The sequence below is a fragment of the Fukomys damarensis genome, unplaced genomic scaffold (assembly GCF_012274545.1).
Source record: "Fukomys damarensis isolate Sample0158 unplaced genomic scaffold, DMR_v1.0_HiC HiC_scaffold_4, whole genome shotgun sequence".
NCBI classification, from domain to species: Eukaryota; Metazoa; Chordata; class Mammalia; order Rodentia; family Bathyergidae; genus Fukomys; species Fukomys damarensis.
In genome coordinates, this window is record NW_022900916.1 from 49,259,962 (window position 1) to 49,281,285 (window position 21,324).

Here is a 21,324-nt window from a genome sequence, read left to right on the forward strand (position 1 = left end):
TTAAATGAGAAATGTGGTATTCTTAATACAGCTTTGGTAATCATGATATAAAGGTAGCATTAAGCATTTATGAAGTCTGTAAGACAACTGTTCTTAGGCGAAAACTAGTTAAAAAAAAACAAACACGTTTCCAAGTTAAAAATAAGCTCCTCTGGGTAGCTCTGTGACAATTGAGAAAGGAAATGCTTTTTTTGGGGGGCATATTGTAAATTGTGCTATAAAGTACAATGGTGGGAAAACAGCACTAAGATACAGGCAACTCAAAAGCCAGCAAAGGCATTTGCTACAGCCCAGTTTGTGCAAGTCTTACAATTAAGAAGACTTTTTTAGTAAAATTCAAATCTGCAAACATTCCTATCCTTCCTAAGTAAATAATTGAAAACTAAAGTCTTAACTTACCCTTGTTACCAGACCCGTTTAAAGTCTTAGCTTAATGCTTTTATGATAGCTATTTTACCCATAAAAATCCATTACACAGTTATGCCTTTCATGAAATTTACCTCTCCCATGTCTAGCCAAATAAGAACTGCTAGAAAAAAATTTTATTTATTATTATGTTAGAAATCCAGCAGGAGAGAACAAGACATCCAACCCTCCCAGGTCTTTCCTAAGCCTGGGGCTGTCACACAGCTGCCGTTCCCTCTTCTAATGAGGAGCCTTCCCCATCGAAAACAGCTGCCCAATGCTGACATGGGCCTGTTCCCGCTGCCTACATCCCCCTTCCTATGTAAAAATTTGAAGTCTGTCACTTGATACACATCATTACTTTCTACAAAAGGCAAAGGGACTGGATGATGATTTGAGAGAAGACACTGAGAGTTATTGAACTGGTATGCTGGCAACAGGAATGAATATTAGAAAACCCGCACTGTACACAGGATTCAAAAGGCCATATCCAGTCAGCTTTTCTCTCTGGGTTGAACATTTTTCTCTTGGATTAAGGGGTAACCTCCACTCTTCCAGGGGAAAAAGAAGGAAGAGGTCACGGATCACACCATCTCCCCAATGATGGGAAGGCAAACTTTGTTATCCTGGAGTGCAGAGATACTCATGGGCAGAAAATGTGTCCAGCATGAAGCCACGGAGGCTGCTTCTCCTACTCGTCTGGAAAGGGAGATAAACCCCACACAAGTAGCTCTTATCCTTTCACAGGTGAAAGACTGTGCTCATGATGGACCTATTCCACCGGTATTTTAACTGATAATGTTTTTTTTAAACCCTTTAGATAAAACATGAGAAAGCTGAAAGAAAAAAAAAAAAATCCTCAAGCAATAAAATTTGCAATGGAAGCCTCCTTTGTTCTTTGGCAGGAAAAAAGTCACAAATATACTCTGGCAATATATTGCCTGTAGCCCTTCTACCCCTTACAAGATACTGTTGTTGCTTCTTATCTGTCTTCTTATTAACTAAAAAATAGTTTATTGTCTCACTGGGATTGACTTCAATCCTATATGATATGATCATATTATCCTGATAAATTCAGAATATATTAGGAAAGTCTGCTTCTTCTTCTGAAGGATTTTTCATTGCCCTTTAAGTATGAGATCAGATGACACATATGAAACAAAAGAATGGGCTTACAATTCTGATATCTCTCCTATCTGGAGCTGCAAAGAATTTTATGCAATGAACATGATGTACCTTGAAAAGCAGGTTAATGTGCATGTATTGGCGAGTGAAACTGTATATATTTGCTGGATGTTGTGCATTCATAGTTTAAGACAGATAAGAAAAAGATGAATAATCTGTCTTATTCTTTGCAGTAAGAATGCTAAATGTCACGGTCTAGCACAGCATGAAATCTTCCTAACAACTATGAACCAAGAGGGATTTATGGACTCAGCTGCACTACTTTTCTTCTGACTGTACAGCCCACGCCTGAAAGACTTGTGCATGATACAATGCAACCTTTTTAAATTGCCAACTGTAGAGTGCTAGAGTTAGAGGACGTGAGAGAGGAGGTAGATTCAAACTATGAGTTTCTCTGCTTCCAGAAAATTCTAAAATATTGTTCAGTTTTTAACCATTTTAATATAACTTTTATGATTAGTAAAAGGGAGCACAATGATCAAAATTAAATTAAAAAAATTTGAGGGTTTTTTTTTTTGGTACTGGGGATTGAACTCAGGAACTTGAAGGCACAGTGCCACTGAGCTAACACCTGGCCCACAATCAAAATTAAATGTTTCTGTACTGGTTATTGTATTTGTTCTTTATTTAAAATATCAACTTGGCTGTTTTTGAAATAAAAATTATTGATTTGTGTGTGATTGCTGATTTGTATTTATACACACACACACACACACACACACACTCCACATCTCTTTCCCAGAATACGAAGTGTTCAAATTTCTAGTGTCTTAAATTGACAATTCTGTATGTTTATAAAAAATGTAAAATTGTACAAAGGTTTTAAAAGCATTGTGTTGGTTTTAAGTGCTGTTTGGACAACAAAAACACGCATAACTACTATAGAGTAGACTTAAGTTTGCTTTATTCTCTCTCAGTGTATTTTCTGCCTGATCAAGCCAAAGCTTGATAATTGTCACACCTAACAGAAAATGATTTGGTTTCAAATCCAGTCACCCACTGCAGATCTTGCCCGAAACCATAACTAAATGAAAACAGACATGTACTTGGGGGCAGTTCTAGTTCTAACTTGCACACTTTGTTTACTTGAGCATGAACCAGGTGACTGAGACATTTAACTTGAATCTTTCACAAGAACTGTTTACTAAAGTCCAATTGTTCTACATACACAGCCAGAGAAAATATACACTGGGTCCTCACTGAGGAAGTATTTTCAAGCAAAATGTACAGTACTTGGGCCAAGAAATTATGAAATAATTGCCAGGGAAAATTTCATAGTACCAGATACATGCTTAAGCAAATAAAGCAACAGATTAGAGAGTTTGGTTGCAATGTTGTGGCCAGTGTTCACTTCCGGAAACTAAGTTCTTTAACAGCAGGAGGCATGTTTGTCTTCTTTTGGACTATATGTCCTGGTATTTAAAAGGCCTGCCAATGTGGTATGCTCTCAGTAAATGTTTTAGCAGGGAATTAAAGCATGAAAGGGCTGACAGAACTGCAGATGCCAGTATAGTCATCGGTTGAGCCTTTACTTCTCTTTTAGGTACATTGAGGTGAAACTCAGTCACATACGAGGGTTGACCCTCAATTTTCCTCCCACATCTCTTGGGAAACAACCTCCAATCTATGTATGATGACACAGGGCTGTCTTCTATGCCTCAGACAGGAAGAAATCTTTTTCTCTGTCTGCCGTAGCATGGCTGGCTTGCACCTTAGTGGCCCAGGTTTTGCAAAGAGAAGGTCTGTCCTGGTGGTGGAGACTCATGTCTGGGCAGCTGGCATAAAGTAAGTGATGAGGAATCAAAGAATGGTGAGTCAGGAGGGAACTGGCTCCAGTATGAAGAAATAGGGAGCAGTGTCACTCATGAGGCACTCACATGGCACTGAGGGAAAGCAGCTGCCGAAAGAGAATGGACAGGAAGCAAGCCCTGCAGCCACAAGACTCAGAGGTGCCCTAAGGCCACCCAGGGACAAATCTAGGAGCAAGTCAAGACTTCCACGGATATCTTACAGCAAAATGAGTAAATTCATTTCTGAATTGTTTTTTCAATAGTGAGATTTGTATAAAATCATGAATGATAGCAGAGATTCCTACCTTGTAGACTGCAGGCAGGCAGCTCTCTTGAGTCCATGTCCCACTGAGGCACTCATCTGATCTCATACACTGATTGTGGCACCAGCCACACTGCACAAAAGGTGGGGCAGAGAGACACTGGCTACAGGACTGGAAATGTCCACAGCCCAAGCCATTCAATGGGATCTTTGTGATCTGTGGAGAAAAATGATATAAAAGGGTTTTGGTTGGTTTGTTTGGTGAGTAAAAACTGAATACACAAAATTTACATATAAATATCAGCTTATGGAGTCTATTAGAGAGAGCACCTATGTGCAAATCACGTAATAATGTTGAATGATTAAAATTTTAAAAATCAAATTTCTTCCTTCCCTCTGTTGTTGGCATCTATGTGTTAAAAGTTGTCATTACTGTTCAGGAATTTATAAACATTGTCATGCAAAGGTAGAGGGTCTATAGATAAGGGACCCTACCCAAGATGAACTCGAAGTAGCCAGGAATTTAAGGAAGACACATTTGAATTCCTGGAAAATTTTAAGTGAGGCCTGATAACAACATGCACAGAGAAAAGGGATTATTGGCTGAAGTCAGATTTCAACACACATTTCCAAGATTTATCTGCCTACCCTAGAGTTCTACCATAAGGACTGTGTTTCTCATTCTTTGTGTTTGCTTTTCTCACTGCGAAATATAGGCCGAAAGGAAAAGTGTACATTATGGAAAAAAAAAAAAAAAAAACTCCCTAAGTCTAACCATGCTTGAATAAAAAGTTACATTAGTTTGGAACATTTCTGGAATACTCAGAAAAAACTTGGTGGAGGAGATGCCTATGTAAGATGAAGAGAGACATTACAAGAAAAACCAAATGATGTTGGCTGTAAATATCCACTTAGGAAGAACCATAACTATGGAAACTCCCTGTGAGAACAGGGTTACCTTCTTTCCCGTGATAACCAGAGTGTAGCCATTTTGGTTTAATGGGTGCTCCACAATCACTTCTGGAGACACGGGGTGGGAATCCAGGCGAAAATTCACATGAGGGGTAGATGATGCTGTTCGAAAAACCACAGCCTGAAACACAAAAAAGGAAACGTCCTATTCCAACAAGCTTTGTTTAAATACAAGCAGAATATGTGGATAACAATGGAAATAACAGACTAGAAGAGTTAGTGGGTGTTTGAACTAAAGGCCCAACAGTTCATCTAGTTGTAAATCAATACAACATCTTCTATTCTCCTTCCACGAAGCCAATTTATCTGAACCCCCAATCAGACTTCTGCCTATGATTTTTTATTGGTTTCTAGGGAAGGAGATTTTCCAACCAATCAGCACAAGCAGACAAATCCTCACAATTGTACTGGGAACTAGAGGAGCCAAAACTCTAGCCAGAAAGAAAGATACCACGTATGCTACAAGGATTCTGGATTATTTTTGATCTGTCCTCTGGATCCTCCCTATGGGGCAGTTTCCCTTGACTTATTGGTAAGAGTGTTGGATTGGGAATCTGGAAACCTGTAGCTAGTTCCAACTTCTTTACTCTTAAGCCATATTTATAGATCTTTTGAGGTCAAAATAGGCCCTCTGTTACTTTGAATTGATGTACTATATTTTTTATTTACTACTGTCCCATGATATGTTTTTCCTTGCATTATAAATAAAGTTCTACTTCTTGTCCCAGTTTTAAAATAAACCCTGATGGTTTTAACAATGACTGGGAAATGATGTTTTATTACTGGTGTTATTCCTGCTTTCAGGAATTTCTAATTTGGGATGTTTCCCACCTATATAATTTCTACTTGCCCTGTTTCTAGAACCCAGTGATAATGAAATTCAGAGACTGCTGTCAACAACTGAGATAAGATCAGTATGACTATCTTAAATGAACACAGATTTTAAGAGGGTTTAGGAATTCTCAGGAGAGGCTGTCATTCTTGAGTAGGCCATCAGTTTGCATATATATGAGAGTGTAGGACGCTGAGCACAGCTCTGTGCTTGAATTCTATTTGCTCTGTGAAGTTGCCTGACATCTCCAATAATCTTTTATACTGAACTGAAAATGCACTTGCTCACCATGAGTGTGAACTTGTGGGGCAAACATGGGTATCTGTGAGATTAGGATTAAAAAAACACTCCCCTACAACTTTTTAAATCATAAAGTGGGAATGGAAATCAGAACATTAATTAACTGCTTTGTACTCTAACAAATACATACAACATAGAAATATTCTGGGGAACAGCAGTAAGTTTTTTTTTCCCTCTTCAACACAAGGAAGGAGCCAAGTAACCGGAAACCTCAGGAAGATTTCCAAAGTACCTGGTATGTTCCCAGAGATTGGCTTTTTGACAGTTGAACCAACCAAGCTTACATGCAGCCATGAAAGTTAAATATCACACAGTTTTGTTCTAACATTTGTTCTACCCCAAACACTCAGCACTGACAAAACATCTCCATTAAGCAGTGTGGTTATATTTTCTCAGAAATAAATCTTGGCTCAAAGGTCACTTGGTCAAGATAAAAACTATTGTTATTTCCTAAATTTAGGGCCGAATATTTGTCACCTTTGCTGGCAAAGTGTAAAAAAGTTTAAGTAGCAGTCTCACCTTCTGGGCTCTGATTACAAGCAGAATGTTAGATGTCAGACTTACCAAAGCTTGTCCCCCCAATTATCTAGATTTTGGTTATCTGAATTTGCAATCTGGTGCTCACTGCTTCTCATATTTTCTACTCCCTTTCATTTCACCACTCCACATTTATTTGATCACTGCCAATTGCTTCAGACTGGAAAGGTAAAAGAATATCACCTCTGCTCATGCACAAGTCATAAACAACAACAACAACAACAACAACAATGAAACACCAGCCTATCCTAATAGCCTGCCTCCATATTTGTCTTTTGTGTTTGCCTCCCTGGTTTTTTCCACAGTATACAGAACTGCTATATAATAGTCATCTCTAAGAATGCTTTGAAATGATATGCTGTAGTTTTTTGCCACTGTCCTATCTATTGTATGTTAGAAGTGGAATTGCTGATCTATATGATAACATAAAATCTAACATTCTTGGTCCTGTATTCTTACTCTTTTTAAAATAATTTCACATATCTGTAATAAGCAATCTCTTCTTAATTACTAGGTCATCATATCTGACTTCATCAAATACTTGAATCTCATCCAAATACTCATTTTCCAGAAAGGATTAACTGTTTTCTTTCTCTTCATAAAGAGGTTCTCTGCACCTTTGGACTTGGATTGATTGATTTGTTTTTCCCCTGTCAAGACTTTGTCTGGAGAGCTCTGTACATCACACTTTCAAAATAGGTAATTGAGACAGGCCCTATGCTAAGTGCTTTGCTAAAATAGAGATTTTACTGACTCTCACAATCATCCTGAAAGGTAGGCACTATTATTTGCATTAAGGAAAATACAAGAGAGAATTCTAGCCAGAAAGTCAGAGTCAGGTTTTCAAGGAGCTTTTATTTAATGCCAGAATCTGTGTGCTTGACCTCTTATTAAACACTCAACTGCTAGACTCTCAGAGCACCAGAGTAAATACTAATAAAAAAAATTCAACTTGGGCTCCCAAGAGCCCTGGGGAATCAAAGCACTAAAACAGCTCTCTCAACATGCTTGCTTCACAGGGTTGTAATCCTGGTGGCACAAGTTGTGTGTTTAAGGAGAAAGCCTTTCCATCTTAATAGTTTTCCATGGCACAGAAGAAATGTTACCAGCTCAGCTAGCAGAGATCTACTCTTAATCATGATCTAGGATAAGCACTGTTTGGTGTGGAAAATGGGGTGAATAAGAGAAGGTGGGAAGCCTGCTGGGCCTTCTGGGATGATCCTCAGAAAGTTTGAGCAGAGGCTATTCCACAGATGCAAATAACTTTCTAGTGGATCATTAACCCTTTTTCTTCAGGGACATCTATTACTACAAAATGCCAAGAATGCTTTTCTATCATTGATTCCTCATTTTCTCTTATTGCCAGAATTCTAAATAATCAAGTAACCACCTTGGCCCTCAAAATATTGTAAAGAAAAGCTTGCAAGAATTAAAGGAGTTCTTTGTTGTTGTCATGGAGATATTTTTGGGAAAAGAAGACAATCTGGCATATAAATTTAATTCTTATGATAAGTCACCTGGCAATCTTAGAACAGTTAGTATGAAATAGAAGAGTGGCAATTCTCTCCTAAAAAGTTTCTACTGATTGAATGACAAATCAACAGATTGCAGAATATTTTTCTTTAATGCTCTTGAAAATACAGGGCCCATATATTTTTGGTGGGAAGGGAGGAATCCGAATTTTCTTGATTGTTGTTGGAAGTTCTGGGGGTTGATTGATTTAGTCAACTTGAGTAGTCAACTTTGATTTAGTCAACTTAACTGGCTCAGCAACTCCACATCCTACAGTGGGGAAGACTCACCCCAGGGAGGCTTGTCACCTGGATGGTATAAAGGGGAAATGAAGAAGGACTGATCTGCTTCTGTTTCTTCAAAGGAGCTCCAGTCTTCGCCCTCACCTTGGATGTCATCTTCTGGTTTCCAGGGCAGACTCTTCAGCCTTCCATTGCAGACCCATCAGCCTCCTGACACAAACTCACACAGGACACTGCAGTGAGCTCCAGACCTTTGACTGGATCCTTTGGTCTCCAGTGTGCGGATAGACCCTCTGCACTCTTCCTCATCCTACTCTGTGGGTGGCCATTGTAAGACAATCTTGAAAATTCTTATGTATTTGTACATTTTGTGTTATATTTGTTTCTCTAGGAAACACTGACTGATACATAAGTTATCTGGTAGGGTAGAAATATATGTACAGATAAACTGCTGTGACAAGGCCCCCCTATTTTTAAATCTTTACAAAACAATTTTGTGTGAATATATAAAGGCCAGATCTCCTTATCATACACAGAATTAAAATGCTTTAGAATGTTTTTAAGAATGATGAGTGCAATTTAACCTAACACCCTGTGTTTGTATGTGGTGGACAATTCAATGTTTTTCAGTATAGTCACAGATTTGTGCAAGCATCACTGCAACAAACTTTGGAATACTTTCAATACCTACATGCATACCCCTTAGACAGCATTCCTCAATCTCCTCTGACCCTCCAACCCTGCATAACTTTAATCTATTTTCTATCTCTATAGATTTTGTAGTTCTAGATATTTCACATAAATGGAACCCTACAATACGTGGTCTTTTGTGTCTGGCATCTTTTTCTTAGCACAATGCTCCATGCTCCTTTTCATTGCCAAATAATATTCCATTCTATGGACATAAGACATTTGATTTATTTATTCATCACTTAGTAGACATCTGGGTTATTTCTACTTTTTGGCTGCTGTGAATAATGTGGCTAGGAACATTCATGTATGACTTTTTATGTGAACACATATTTTCATTTCTCTTGGATACATATATCTAGGAGTAGAACTGTCGAGCCTTATGATAACTCTCTATTTGACCGTTAAGGCATTGCCAAACTAATTCCCACAGAGGCAACACTATTTTACTATTTTGCCAGCAGTGTTTGAAGGTTCCAACTCTTTATCATAACACTTGTAATTTTCTATTTCGATTCTAGCTTTCTAGTGGGTGTGAAGTAGTAATTCATTGTGGTTTTCATTTATATTTCTCTGCCAAATATTTTTTTAAATTAATTAAGAGAAAGGTTTACTTCTGGAGGTTCATGGTCTCCCGCTGCAGACTGAGGCCCTTTGGCATCCCTTGCTTAGCATATGAACCTGCCCTCATGGCCACACTGGACCTCTGTAGAACTGGGTTCCAGAGAGGCTGGAGATAGAAGAGAGGTGAAAGGAACAAAAGTGGATTCTTGATAGGAACCAGAGTGGAAGAAGAGGCACTCCCTGAGTTCTTATGCTTGGCAGAAGTGGTGAAGGGTTGGAGGTACAGCCACACACAAGGGTGTGGTTCAGAGAGCTGGAATGGAGGTGGCACCGTGGGTGTGATGAACAGCATGGATAGGAGGAGATCTCTTGAAGGAGAAGGAAGGGCGCCTGGAGGTTATAAGGGGAAAACCAGACAGAGCTCTAATCAGAATCGCTGTGGACTAAGAATATTTTATATGCTTAAGTATTCTTGGAGAGACCTGAGTAACGATGGGAATTCCTGTTGGCACTGTATTTCCAGAACGAGAAACTGATCTGGGATTCAGCTCTCTAGGTGTGAGAGGCATGTTGAGCCTCTCAGGAGGGCGGACTCTTGGAGAACAGTACTCAGTCCGTCACATGGTTCTCCTGGGACCGAGTAAGAGCAGACCTTGTGGTAGATGGTTAAGTCTTATAGAAATGTAAATTAAAATGCAATCAAGGTGCTGCATAAAAGATCGTAGTGAATTTTCCTTTTATAAGAACAGAAAATACACTGATCTATTTCAAGGCAAATAAAAACTGAACTGGAACTTTGATACCATCTAGACTGATTTCTCATTTAAAAGTTAAGAAAAACAGATGTCTGTTAAGGAATAAGGAAAATTTCATTCTTCATGAAGGATGATATAAATCATTGAAATTTGTGATGCAAAAAGAAAGAATGTGAATAAAGAAGATGATGTTATTAATAGTCCAGGTTAGGCCTAGTTGTAATGTTATAGGTCCAGGGAGTACGTCTATTACCCTGTAGTTCCCCACTTGGACCAGACTCTGTGACACATTAGATCCTCAAGGCATAGCTATTGCTTTATGAATATATCAGCTTAGAAGCCCACTTAATCTTGGATGAGGGAATGGGATTTTCAAATGCTTCAGAATTTAGACAGCCTTCAAGAGTTTAATGTGCATTTTCAGGGTATGACTTCCTGCACTCATGCTTCTGTATTGCTTGAGCCTTACTATCTTCTTCAGTATGTGATAGAAGCTGGCGTATAATTAGAAAAAAAATTAGAATAAGAAGAGTAACTTATTTCAATCAAGATAAAACATTTAGTTTTATGGTTGGCATTGTTAGCTCAGAACTAAAAGTCATAGGACAAACTGCCAAGTGGCAAAAGTTGAATTAAATAAAGCTTTACTGTGTTCTTTCCTTTCCTCTCTCTGAGAGTGCACAATGCTTCAATATCACATTGCCACCCAAAGGCCAGGTATATCCAAAAAGCAAAGTGATTTTCTTCCATTACAAACTGATTTGTATGTGTTTCAGTTTTTCGAAATGAGTCAAAAGTGAGTCAAAACAAATCAATACCAGATTAAGAATTTATAAAAAAATTGGAACACCTAAAAATGAAACAAGCTAGGAAATGTGTAAAAATTTTAAAATAACCAATACTTTCAAATCAGTATTTCAAATATATTGTTCAGAGGATTAGCTACTGTACACACAGAATATGTGTTCCTGAAATTTAAAAGTGATAAAAATTAAAAAACTATACATGTTTTATAGTATTTCTCTGTTCTTTCCAAAAAGTATCCATGCAAGAAATTCCCATTACTCTCTGTTATCCTAAACCAAAACAAACAGAACCTTTGAATTTTCGCATGGTTTCAAATATTTATGATGTCTCAAATTTCCATGTATATGATAGCATATAAAATAAATGTCCTTCAAGAGCATGCATTAATTCATTTTAGGAGAATATATAAGTGGGCTTAATTTTTAGTTATGGATATAACTGTAAATTATTATTTATGTAATAGATTATTTTACTTTGCATTACTGAATCTTAAGGCCTTTATACTTTTTAAATTTTTAAATTTTGAGATAGAGTCTTGCTAAATTGCTAAATTGCCCAGGCGTGGCTCAAACTTTCAGTCTTCCTACCTTAGCCTTCCGGAGTGCTAGGACCTCAGATGTGTACCACCATACCTGGCTAAGAAGTTTCTTTTTATTTTTTTCTATTGTATTTAGATTTTATTATTTTATTTTTGGAGGCAGAGCCTTGTTAAGTAGCTCCAGCTAGTCTCCCACTCTACATTCTCCTGCCTCAGCCTCCTCAGTGCTGGAATGGCAAGAGTACACCACCACATCCAGATAGTTGTTTTTAAAAATGTGTACAAATACATGTAAAATGTACCATCTTAAGCACTTTGAAATGTACAGGTCAGTAATGTTTAGTAATTGAGATAGCTTTGCCACCCATCTGCAGAACACTTTTCATCTTGCAAAACTGAAACTTCATGTCCATTAAACCACCCCATTACCCCAACACTAATAAGTTTCATTTTAAAAGGAAATTTTATGGGCGTATTTTCTTCTAAAGAAATAGATTAATGCTACTTATATCTCTTTAGAGGTATAATTAAATCAACTAAAGTATATAACATTTTTTAAGAAGGCTAGTGATATTTTTATCTGAGCATTTTATAAAAGAGGTGGGTAAATTAACAATCTTTAAAGAAGAAATAGCATTTGAGTTTAAGTTTCATTTGGCTGTGTCTGTGAGTAAGCTCACAGCATTGCTGACTTGATGATCTGTGTCTACACATTCTAAAATAACAATTCCTAATGTGATGTATTCCACTGGCTTTCAGTGAAAGCAATGACATTCTAGGATGGTGGTTCAGGAATGTGAAGTCAGGTCAATAGATGAATTAATTCTTCTCAGTGGGTGTAAGTAATTATTTTCAAATTCACCAATTACTAGCATAACCCTTTGAGTAATGGCCATAAATAATGAGCATAAGTAAAGTGCATCTTTTTAGGTGATCCTTGCCTTTTAAATTTCCTAAGATCCAACCAGTCCAGTTATGACCAGAGCGACAAAGGGTTAATGAGTGGTAACAGTAACGGGGGTAACAAAATTGGGGAGAAAGGAAAAGGCGGGTGGAGGAAGAAAGAGCCAGGATAGTACAGAGTGCCTAATGGCAGCTGTGATGGAATCCTGGCATGGGTCACTGTTAGCAGGCTTGGTACAGATGCCCAGTGGATGTTTGTGGAGCTGAACTTGAAAAAAATCTTGAAAGGGCTTCTCCACCCCAACCCATCCTTGATCCACTCACTCTCCCTGGCCTGACAGTCATGCACGAATATTTTAATGGCAATGCTTTGCATTTAGAGATTAAAGGCCTTACACAAGTGCTGTAAAAAAATATCAAACAAGCATTGTTTTGGATGTAGATTAGACGAGGAGCTCAGAAGGGGAGATGTGGGCAATCCCTGTGACTAGTCCTATGATCTTCATGAGAATCCTTTCCTCTCCTACGTAGCCATGGACACTGTGCTAAGGTTTCTGTCTTGTTCTTTTCTACACCTTCTCCCCCCAATTTTTAAGAATGCACATTCTCACTGTTTACTTACAAGATCATTTCGTTAATCATATTGTTTTATTTCAAAACATCCCAAGAGAGTGTGGCCATACAAATAAAAACTGTTTTTGAAATCTATACTGACATAGCTCTGCAGATAAAGAGACTCAAATATTTGTGCACAACAATGTATTTAGACAGCTGCACCTGCATGAGATAAGTTACACATATTTAAATGTTAAGGACATGTAAAAACTGTCCTCAATACCATACACATACTATTGTTAACTAAACAATATAATTCTTTCTAATCAAATAACCACTGTGAAATACCTGATTCACTTTGCACCCAACAGCTGGGGATGTTGCTTGTGTTCCCAGCCGGAGCTGAACACAAGCACAATAGGAAGGGCAGAAACAGCTGCAAAACCTTGCTAGAAAAAATGTGCAAAGCAACTATGCCATCAGGCTTCTGGGTAGGAAGGAAGTAAAATCATTTTTGTTTCTCTTCATGTGTGGCAGCTGTCTTTGGAGAAAAAAAAAATGTGTCTATTCTATTTTGTAACAGAAACTCCATGTAGTATTTATTAAAATGTGAACTGTAGAAACAGGCTGGCTGCAGAGTTAGCACTTTAGCCCAGTCAAAACATTTACAGAACTTGGTAGGAAGTCACTGCTGGGACAGATCTAGCTGGATGGTCTCTAATCTTTGCTGCATGCCCAGCCCCTCCACCAACCAAACTGGATTTCAGTGATGTTGACTATCTGATTCTTCTTATACTGTGGGTTCATTTACATAAAGTTCAATGGAATTCTTTAGGAAACTGTCAGAGAAATCAATCTGTGGGTCCCGAGAGCCCTTTTTCTTCATACACTATTGTTAAATGTCTGTTTTTTCTCCTCTATTAAAATTACAGCACATAAAGGCAAGTTCTGTGTCACTGCTTCTTTTTTGTCACTCATTTGCCTAGTAAAGCAAATATAGCAGGTTCTCAATACACATTTGATAACTTAAAAGTCACTAGGAGTAGTACTTTCATGAAATAGGTATCTATTTTCACCTTTTGTTTTGGATGCACAGTTAATGGTATAAAACAGCTTTTTTATACACATGCTAGGAGACAAGAATAAAACAGCTACCATAGCATTTCTATTATAATTAGATTGATACATTATATATCACTTTGACAGTGAGGACTTTGTTATTAAAGCAACCTATTTAAAATGGGATGTTGTTAGAACTTTTAACATCTGGAAACAGACCAGGAAATCTTTGATGTTAAAAAAAAAACTGTCAGACTTAAAGTGGCCATAGAAGCTTATTAACATGAACCTGAATTGGCAAGATAATGAACAATTAAAAAAAAAAGAAAGAAGCAGAAATGAAGATAAAGGGATACAAGCCAATATCATGAATACATTAGGAATTCAATAGGTGCAAGCTTCTCTCATTCACCTTTGGATTTTATAGAATACCATCAACATATAAGCACAAATTAATATTACAAGGAGAACAAATACAACCATACTCAAATATATTAGAGAGCATGTCCGATTTTGAGAAATTAAGGATACTATTAAATGGTCAGGCTGGGTGAGGTGGGTAAATAATGAACTGGAAAGAAAAAGGAAGGGGCAAACCAGTGCAGAAGGCTGTGAGGCAACAGGAGCCTGGGATACTAGTAGGGAACATTTAGACCATAGGATCTGTATCATTAATTTTGAGCTAGGAAGGTTTTATTTCACATTATGACTTTGAAAAATTCCACCACGCCCTCCAGCAAAAGACAAACATAATTTACAATTCTTAAAATATGGCAATGACCAAAGTCCATACTACTATAAAGATAGTGGTAAGTTTAAAAACATGTTTCATAAAAACAGATACATGACATACAAATGAGCAAGTCACAGGAAAACATCATCATCCTCAACTGGTTTACTAGACGTTGTCTGATCAAGACTGAATTAGACAATTATGAAGTAAACATTTCCCTTTACAAGAAATTTCTAGTTCTCATAGAAATTCAACATTTCCATGAATATCACCGTCATTCTCCAGGGATCAAGGATCTACTAATGAATTCATATTGAAAGCAGCAACAACTATTAAAGCGGTAAAATAAATCCAACACTACAGCATGCTAATTTCTGCAATGATTCCTATAGCTAGGAAACATGGTAACTTCGGTCAAGTTTAAAATATGAACATTTATTTTATGGAAATAAAATAAATTGTTGTTAGCCATTAAAGCACTTCTTAACACCCCTCCCCTGCCGTGAGGATTTGCATTTCTTTGTGTCTGCCCCACCACTCTGTGGAAGAGCCCGATTTACAATGGGATTCTGATAGTAATACCCCTTCCTAACTCCTGCCAATGCTTCTCAATGATGTGAATGTTTCTTCTCATGGAGACGCATGGTTCACACAATAGCTTTCCTTTGATCCCTAGCTTCCCTTGGAATAGGAAAACATCGCCTGGAAGTGCTTTAATTGTTTCATTTTTACTTTCCAGTCATGTGATAAAAAGTTATGAATGGAAAAAAAAACCCCACACCATTCCAAAAAAGAAAAAGCAACCACTTCAAAAACTTAAAAATAGGCCATACCCTTCATAAAAACATGGGACAACCTTCACTGTTCAGCTTTTAGTCTGTGTCTCTAGCTTTTGCAGTCATTTATATATTACAGTGTTTGCAGCAAATACTTTCTGGCAAAAACAAAAATCAAATTAACTGCATAATACCAGACAGGATGGACAGAGACACTCAGAAAGCAATTACCTGCATGAAACGACCCTCTGACGTCCCAAGATTAGCAATGGTGAGGTCTCCTTTAATGAAGGTAGATATAGATGTTAGGAGCACTTGCTTGAATTGGCTTGAGAATAAGTCAACACGCTGCAAAGCCGTGGTAAACTCTGTTCGATACTCATCATTGCGTACTTCACAGCCTGATGAGTTTCTCAGAAATGTCTGGAATAAAATATGACCATAGAGTTAATGTGGGTTCTAATGTGAACAAGCTGGTAAGAAACTTTTCAGTGTATCTTTTCAGAGCTTGGCAGGCAATTGCCAGGACAACTGTGCAGTAAGACAGCCCCAGATAGCATGGATAGTTCTACAGACAGAAATGACTCCTGTTTTATATGCATAGATTCAAAAACTGGAGGCAAACACTATTATCACAATTCACACCATAGTTCAATATGTGTGTACATAAAGATGGAACTTAGCAGGTGATATTAAAAGGAGAAGAAAACTTTAAATATTTCAGTTCTTGACATTAAGGTAATGCTTCTGGCAGGCAAGGCCTATGAGATGAATTTTCAGCTGGAATAACAAATGCTGGAGTCATATACTAAAATGTATTTCTGTGCACCAAAGTGGTGGGGAGTGGTGGTTTGTAGATAATTCAAGCAGAGGCAGCAGAGAATAGGTGTAAATGCCTATATCAAAACCTGGTTTCCAGGGCTGGAGATTTAGCTCAGTGGTTCCACTCTCTGCCTTGCAAATACAAGGTCCTGTGTTCGATCCCTGGTACCCAAAAACAAAACAAAACAAACAAAAAAACCTGGTTTCCAATGTTTACTTACTTTCTGTAAATCCTACAATCTTTCTATGTTCAAAAATAGACATGATCTGTGTTTCATTCCCCTCATCTATAAAATAGAATATAGAAAATAGTATCTATCTTGTAGAATTATTGCAAAGATTAAATGAGCTAGTTTATATACATCTCTTACAGTAGAACCCAACATATAAAGAAAACCACTTCAGTGTTTGTCATTCCTGGATGACAGGCTCAGAAAATGAAAGCTGTACCTCAAATGCCTCAGTATCCAGTTTACCAAGAGCTCGGTACCACTCCATCTGGTAACTATCCTTTAGGTTCAACCTCAATGGAAGAACTTTAACAAATATTGTTCTGAAATATAGGCAATGAAGCACTAAAGATTCCTCCTTCTACTCTGGACAGTTCAGTCTCCTGGTCTTCCTCCTACCTCTCAAGCAGCAGTATTGACGTCTACTCTGCACATTCATTCTTGCATGATGGTCAATGTTAGGGTTTCTCAAGTCTCCGTCCATTTACCTTCACACTCTCTGCTGGCAACCTCAGTTTCTTCTGGGATGTCTACTGTTTAGCTGACACACACATTCATTCTTCTGTATGGCGATGATAACCCTTAAGGATAACTGTCTATCACAGGGAATGCAAAGTCTTACAACTTAACTTTTATGACTGAAACTCACCTAAAATGTTCTAATTCTGTATATCAGTATTTCTTTACTGAAATGGCAATAGATTAGAAAACTTAGAGTCTAGAGACTCAAAACCCACTGACTCTTGTAATGAGTAAAATGTTAATAAAATAAAATAGAATAAATCATTAAAATGTTAGTTCTAGACATTTACTTTGATGTATTAATGAATACTATTTCACTATTTAATTAGAAGTGTTTCTTCTATATATTTCTCGCCTGAGTAGTAGCAGAAAAGTGGAATGTACCTGCAACTCAATAGTAATTGATTAATTGATAATTAAGTTTCTATTGGTGAACAGTCATCCATTTTGCAGAGATAGCTAGAGTCAAGGGAAGCTTACTTAAAGGATCAAAGACTAATTTTAAATTGGAAGCCACTTCAAGTGTTCCATTACAGAGGTGGCTACTCTTTAGGGCCAGGGTTCTGTGGTTGTTTTGTTCCTTCTCTTGCCAATGCTGACACTTTTTCTCCATGCCTAGGTTTATGCTGGGAACCCGAAAGCCTTGGACTTGCCCTGGGGTACATACAGTAACAGTTGAAAGATGCTGGATTCCCTGAGATATAAAAACAATTAGCTGTATGTGAGTAAATCTTTGATCATGAACTACTTTAGCAGCCTTTTTATCAACAAGAGGATGAGAAGTGTTTTAGTATCTTCTATACTCAGGGCCCTGCAGCATGCCTTGTTACAGGAGGTACTTAATAACACTTGCTGAAAAACTTCTGCCTCTGAAAAGCCATCAGAAACCCATGTCCTCCTCATCTTGTTGTATGGTCTTCCCTGATGAATGGGGCAAGCAGGAGAATGGAGGGGAGATGGCCTTTAAGTGCTTCCTGTGTCTGCCAATCTGCAGGAACCACTGGACCTTCTTTGGTGAGAAGGCAATGCAAACAGGGTCCTAGTCTCTGTGTACCTGCTTCCACACATGGAAAGCATAAATGTAGAACTCTGAATCACAATTAATATTTACACTGTACACTTTAAGGCCTTTCCTTCGATAAATAATGAGGTCCCTAAATAGTATCTCTTCAAGGACTAATTGGTTTGAGGTATGGCTCTCTTACCCCCCCACCAATCCCTGAGAATAGATACATTGCATAATGTTGGAATAGGACTTTGAGCTTGAAAAGTTGTGCAACTTGGAGCTAAAAAACAAGTATCACATCAGGTTCAAGTGACGTTCAAATTTCATAAGCCAAAGGAACCCATGGCAGATATCTGCAGAAGGGGCGATGAAGGAACACTGGCTTCCAGGAAATAGGAACACTCCAACATTTGCTGCAGGAAAGGGGGTTCTCCTTGTCTTTTTCCTGCTAAAAATCCCAATCAACTCAGTGATTGGGGTCAAGGGGCAGGAACTGGCTTACAGAGTTGCATGCTGTCTTTGAGTGTTAATAGTAGAACTTTAATAGAGGGCACTGCAAAAGTACAGTGTGCAAATAAGAGTCTGATCTTTTGTATCTTTTACAGACATGAAGAGGAAGTGTCTGCTGCTGATCTGTACAGGGAAAATGGAATGGCTTAGTTTCAGCACTTTACCACCACTCCTGGGGCCTAGCTGGAAGAACCAGTCACTTGCTGCAAGGGGTCTCCCTATTACTTGTGCTTCCTTCAAAGTCACTGTGCCTTAAGTTACAACAGCATAGCTGGCAGAAAGCAGTTCTGTAGGATAGTAGCTGCTTTGGAAGTCTACAGAGAAGGTTTCACACCAATAGCAGGAGCGAGCCAGAATGACCCTCTCCCTACAGTAACAAAGGGAAGAATCAAGGAAGGAAAAAAGGGAAGGGAAGGGGGAAGGGAAGGGAGGACTGGAGGGAATCAGTTTTTACCCTGTACCCTCGACGTGTCAGGCACTGAAGTGGGCATTTTCACATACATGACTCACAGCAGACTTGAGAGGTTTTTATCACAGTTAGGGCAGTCAATGGCTAGGTCACTGGGCCCAGTTCACATTTTCAAGCTCATGAACTTTCATTACTGTTTACTATTCTGGGCAATGTTCTAAGACTGCACAACTATAAAAATAGAAAAGGCCTCTAAGATCATCTTATACCAGTGGCTAAGGGTGTATGTAACCCAATGGTAGAATGATTGCCTAGTATGCCTAAGGCCCTGAGTTCAGTCCCCCAGCACTATTAAGAAAGAAAAATAGAACAACAATAAAAGTAAAATCACCTCATACTGGTCCCTTGTGTTAAGGTGAGGCAGAGGATAGAAAGTTTGGGGCCAGCTTAGGCAATTTTGTGAGACCTTGTCTGAAAATAAAAAATAAAAACCTTTCCCTACTTCAATTTCTTGACATCCTAAGCAGTTTTGAAGCATTCTCAAGGGGTTTCTTAGCTTAAAATAATGTTAAATAGGGTTTGCATGGTAGATTATGGTTTTCAAAGTATGTGATCATATTTGGTCCTCTGAATAAGTCTGTAATTTAGAGCTGTTGTAGAGATGTTTATAGTAACTGCAGAGATGAGGAAATGGAGGTTCAGAGTGGTTAGTCAGTAAATATTAAAGCTTTAATTCTAGCTGTCCTACCTACTCACACTGCATCACACTTGTCATTCGCAGGTTTCTATACTACCTCTGAGGCAAACTCACATTCTAGAAAGGGTATAAGGACCTGAAGAGAATAATCAAGGCTATGGGCAAGGATGTTATGAGCTGCATGACTTTAGGCAAGTTGCTTTATTTCTTTGGGTCTCAGTTTTATTTTATTGATTTAAGAAATAGATTTGCTCTAGTGTTTACCATATGTCAGATGCAGTTCTAAAGTAATCACCTAATCTAATAAAAAATCTAAAACAAGGCACCCAGTGGTCACATGGCCGTGGAATAGGTTCACAAATAAACCTAGGCAGTCAGGCCCCAGGGTCCTCCCCCTGTCTAGGTCACACATTCCTTATCTGTAAAGAGAGGAACTGAGCAAACTGATTTCAAAGTTCTCTTCCGAATCTATGGGTGGCTTCCCAAAGCTTCTTTGGAATCACCAAAGGCCAGTCACTGCTTGGTGGGGTTACCAAATGAGTAAACAATTACTGTCCTCCAGTCACCACGGGCTGCTCCAAGGTCTAAGCAGATTTTGGATTCTGTTCTGAGTTTTTAAAAACTATGAGGTTTTCAAAGTCTTGCCTCTTCGAAACTAATTATATGACTCTGAAAACCAGGGGTAAATACCATTTATTTTGTGTGTGTCTTTTTTTTTAAAAAAGCGTGATATAGACTTGCTTCCTTAACCCAAAGACTTACGTATTGTTGTACTGTTAATAACAGGAATTATTTTACAATTTGCAAGCCATGATGCAATATTTTAATTAATTTTGTCTTTAGTCTTTACCTTCTTATGAATATTTGCCTGACTTTTTTTTTTTTCAGTACTAGGGATTGAACCCAAATCCTTCACAATGATTTGCACTCTGAGCCCTTTATTATATTTTTAATTTTGAGCCAGCATCTCACTATGTCACTAAATTGACCAAGTTGGGCTCTGACTTTTGATCCTCCCAGAGTGCTGGAATTATAGGCATATGCCACCACATCAGCACCAATATTTTTGGTCTGACTTAGACATACAGCTCTTTTTTTATAAAAAGAAAATTAAAGTGCTATATACCTAATATATTTGACTCAAAATGTTTCCCCTAATTAACACTATGATGCATGCAGTGAATATGTAATTACATTTAATTCTGTATAATTAAGAATGTGATGTATTTATTCTTTTAATTGATCAATAGGACAGATTTAGCTCATCTATAGATAATTTAAATCAGTCTTAGAGATATACTTTTTAGAAATCCTACCTTGTAAAATTATTGCCAGGTCACTCAGACCAGCTCTCTTCCCTCATTGATCATTACTAAATTACCAAAGATATTTTAACACAAACTTTATTCATAACCATACTTCACACAAATCTAGATACATATGGTATTGGTTTTCTTGGTTTTGCATATTTCCAAATAGAAAGTCCCTCTCAGCCTAGAGCCTATGACATAGTTGGCTAAAACTCAACTATATTAATTTCAGGAATTTCACTTTATTTCCCTACATGTCATTCATGTACTCTCTTTTCTTAATGAATAAGGAGGACTATGTGGACCTGATTGCCAGCCGAGGCCTAGAGTGGTAACTGTCGTGTCTGGCTATGTTTCTAGTAGGTCTACTTTATCTTCTGTTAGCCCACTGGAACAGTGTC

General features: G+C 37.9%; 1 protein-coding gene across 4 annotated transcripts in view; it reads right to left on the bottom strand.

Annotated features, from left to right (window-relative positions):
* Positions 1-21,324, bottom strand: part of Met (MET proto-oncogene, receptor tyrosine kinase) — a 107,649-nt gene that overhangs the window by 41,315 nt on the left and 45,010 nt on the right. For all 4 annotated transcript variants that reach the window (XM_010621881.1, XM_010621879.1, XM_010621882.2 and 1 more), the window contains 3 exons: positions 15,649-15,840; positions 4,601-4,735; positions 3,686-3,859 (listed from right to left, as the gene is read on the bottom strand). In XM_010621881.1, the coding sequence (XP_010620183.1) occupies positions 3,686-3,859; positions 4,601-4,735; positions 15,649-15,840 (501 nt within the window). The remainder of the gene's footprint in view (positions 1-3,685; positions 3,860-4,600; positions 4,736-15,648; positions 15,841-21,324) is intronic.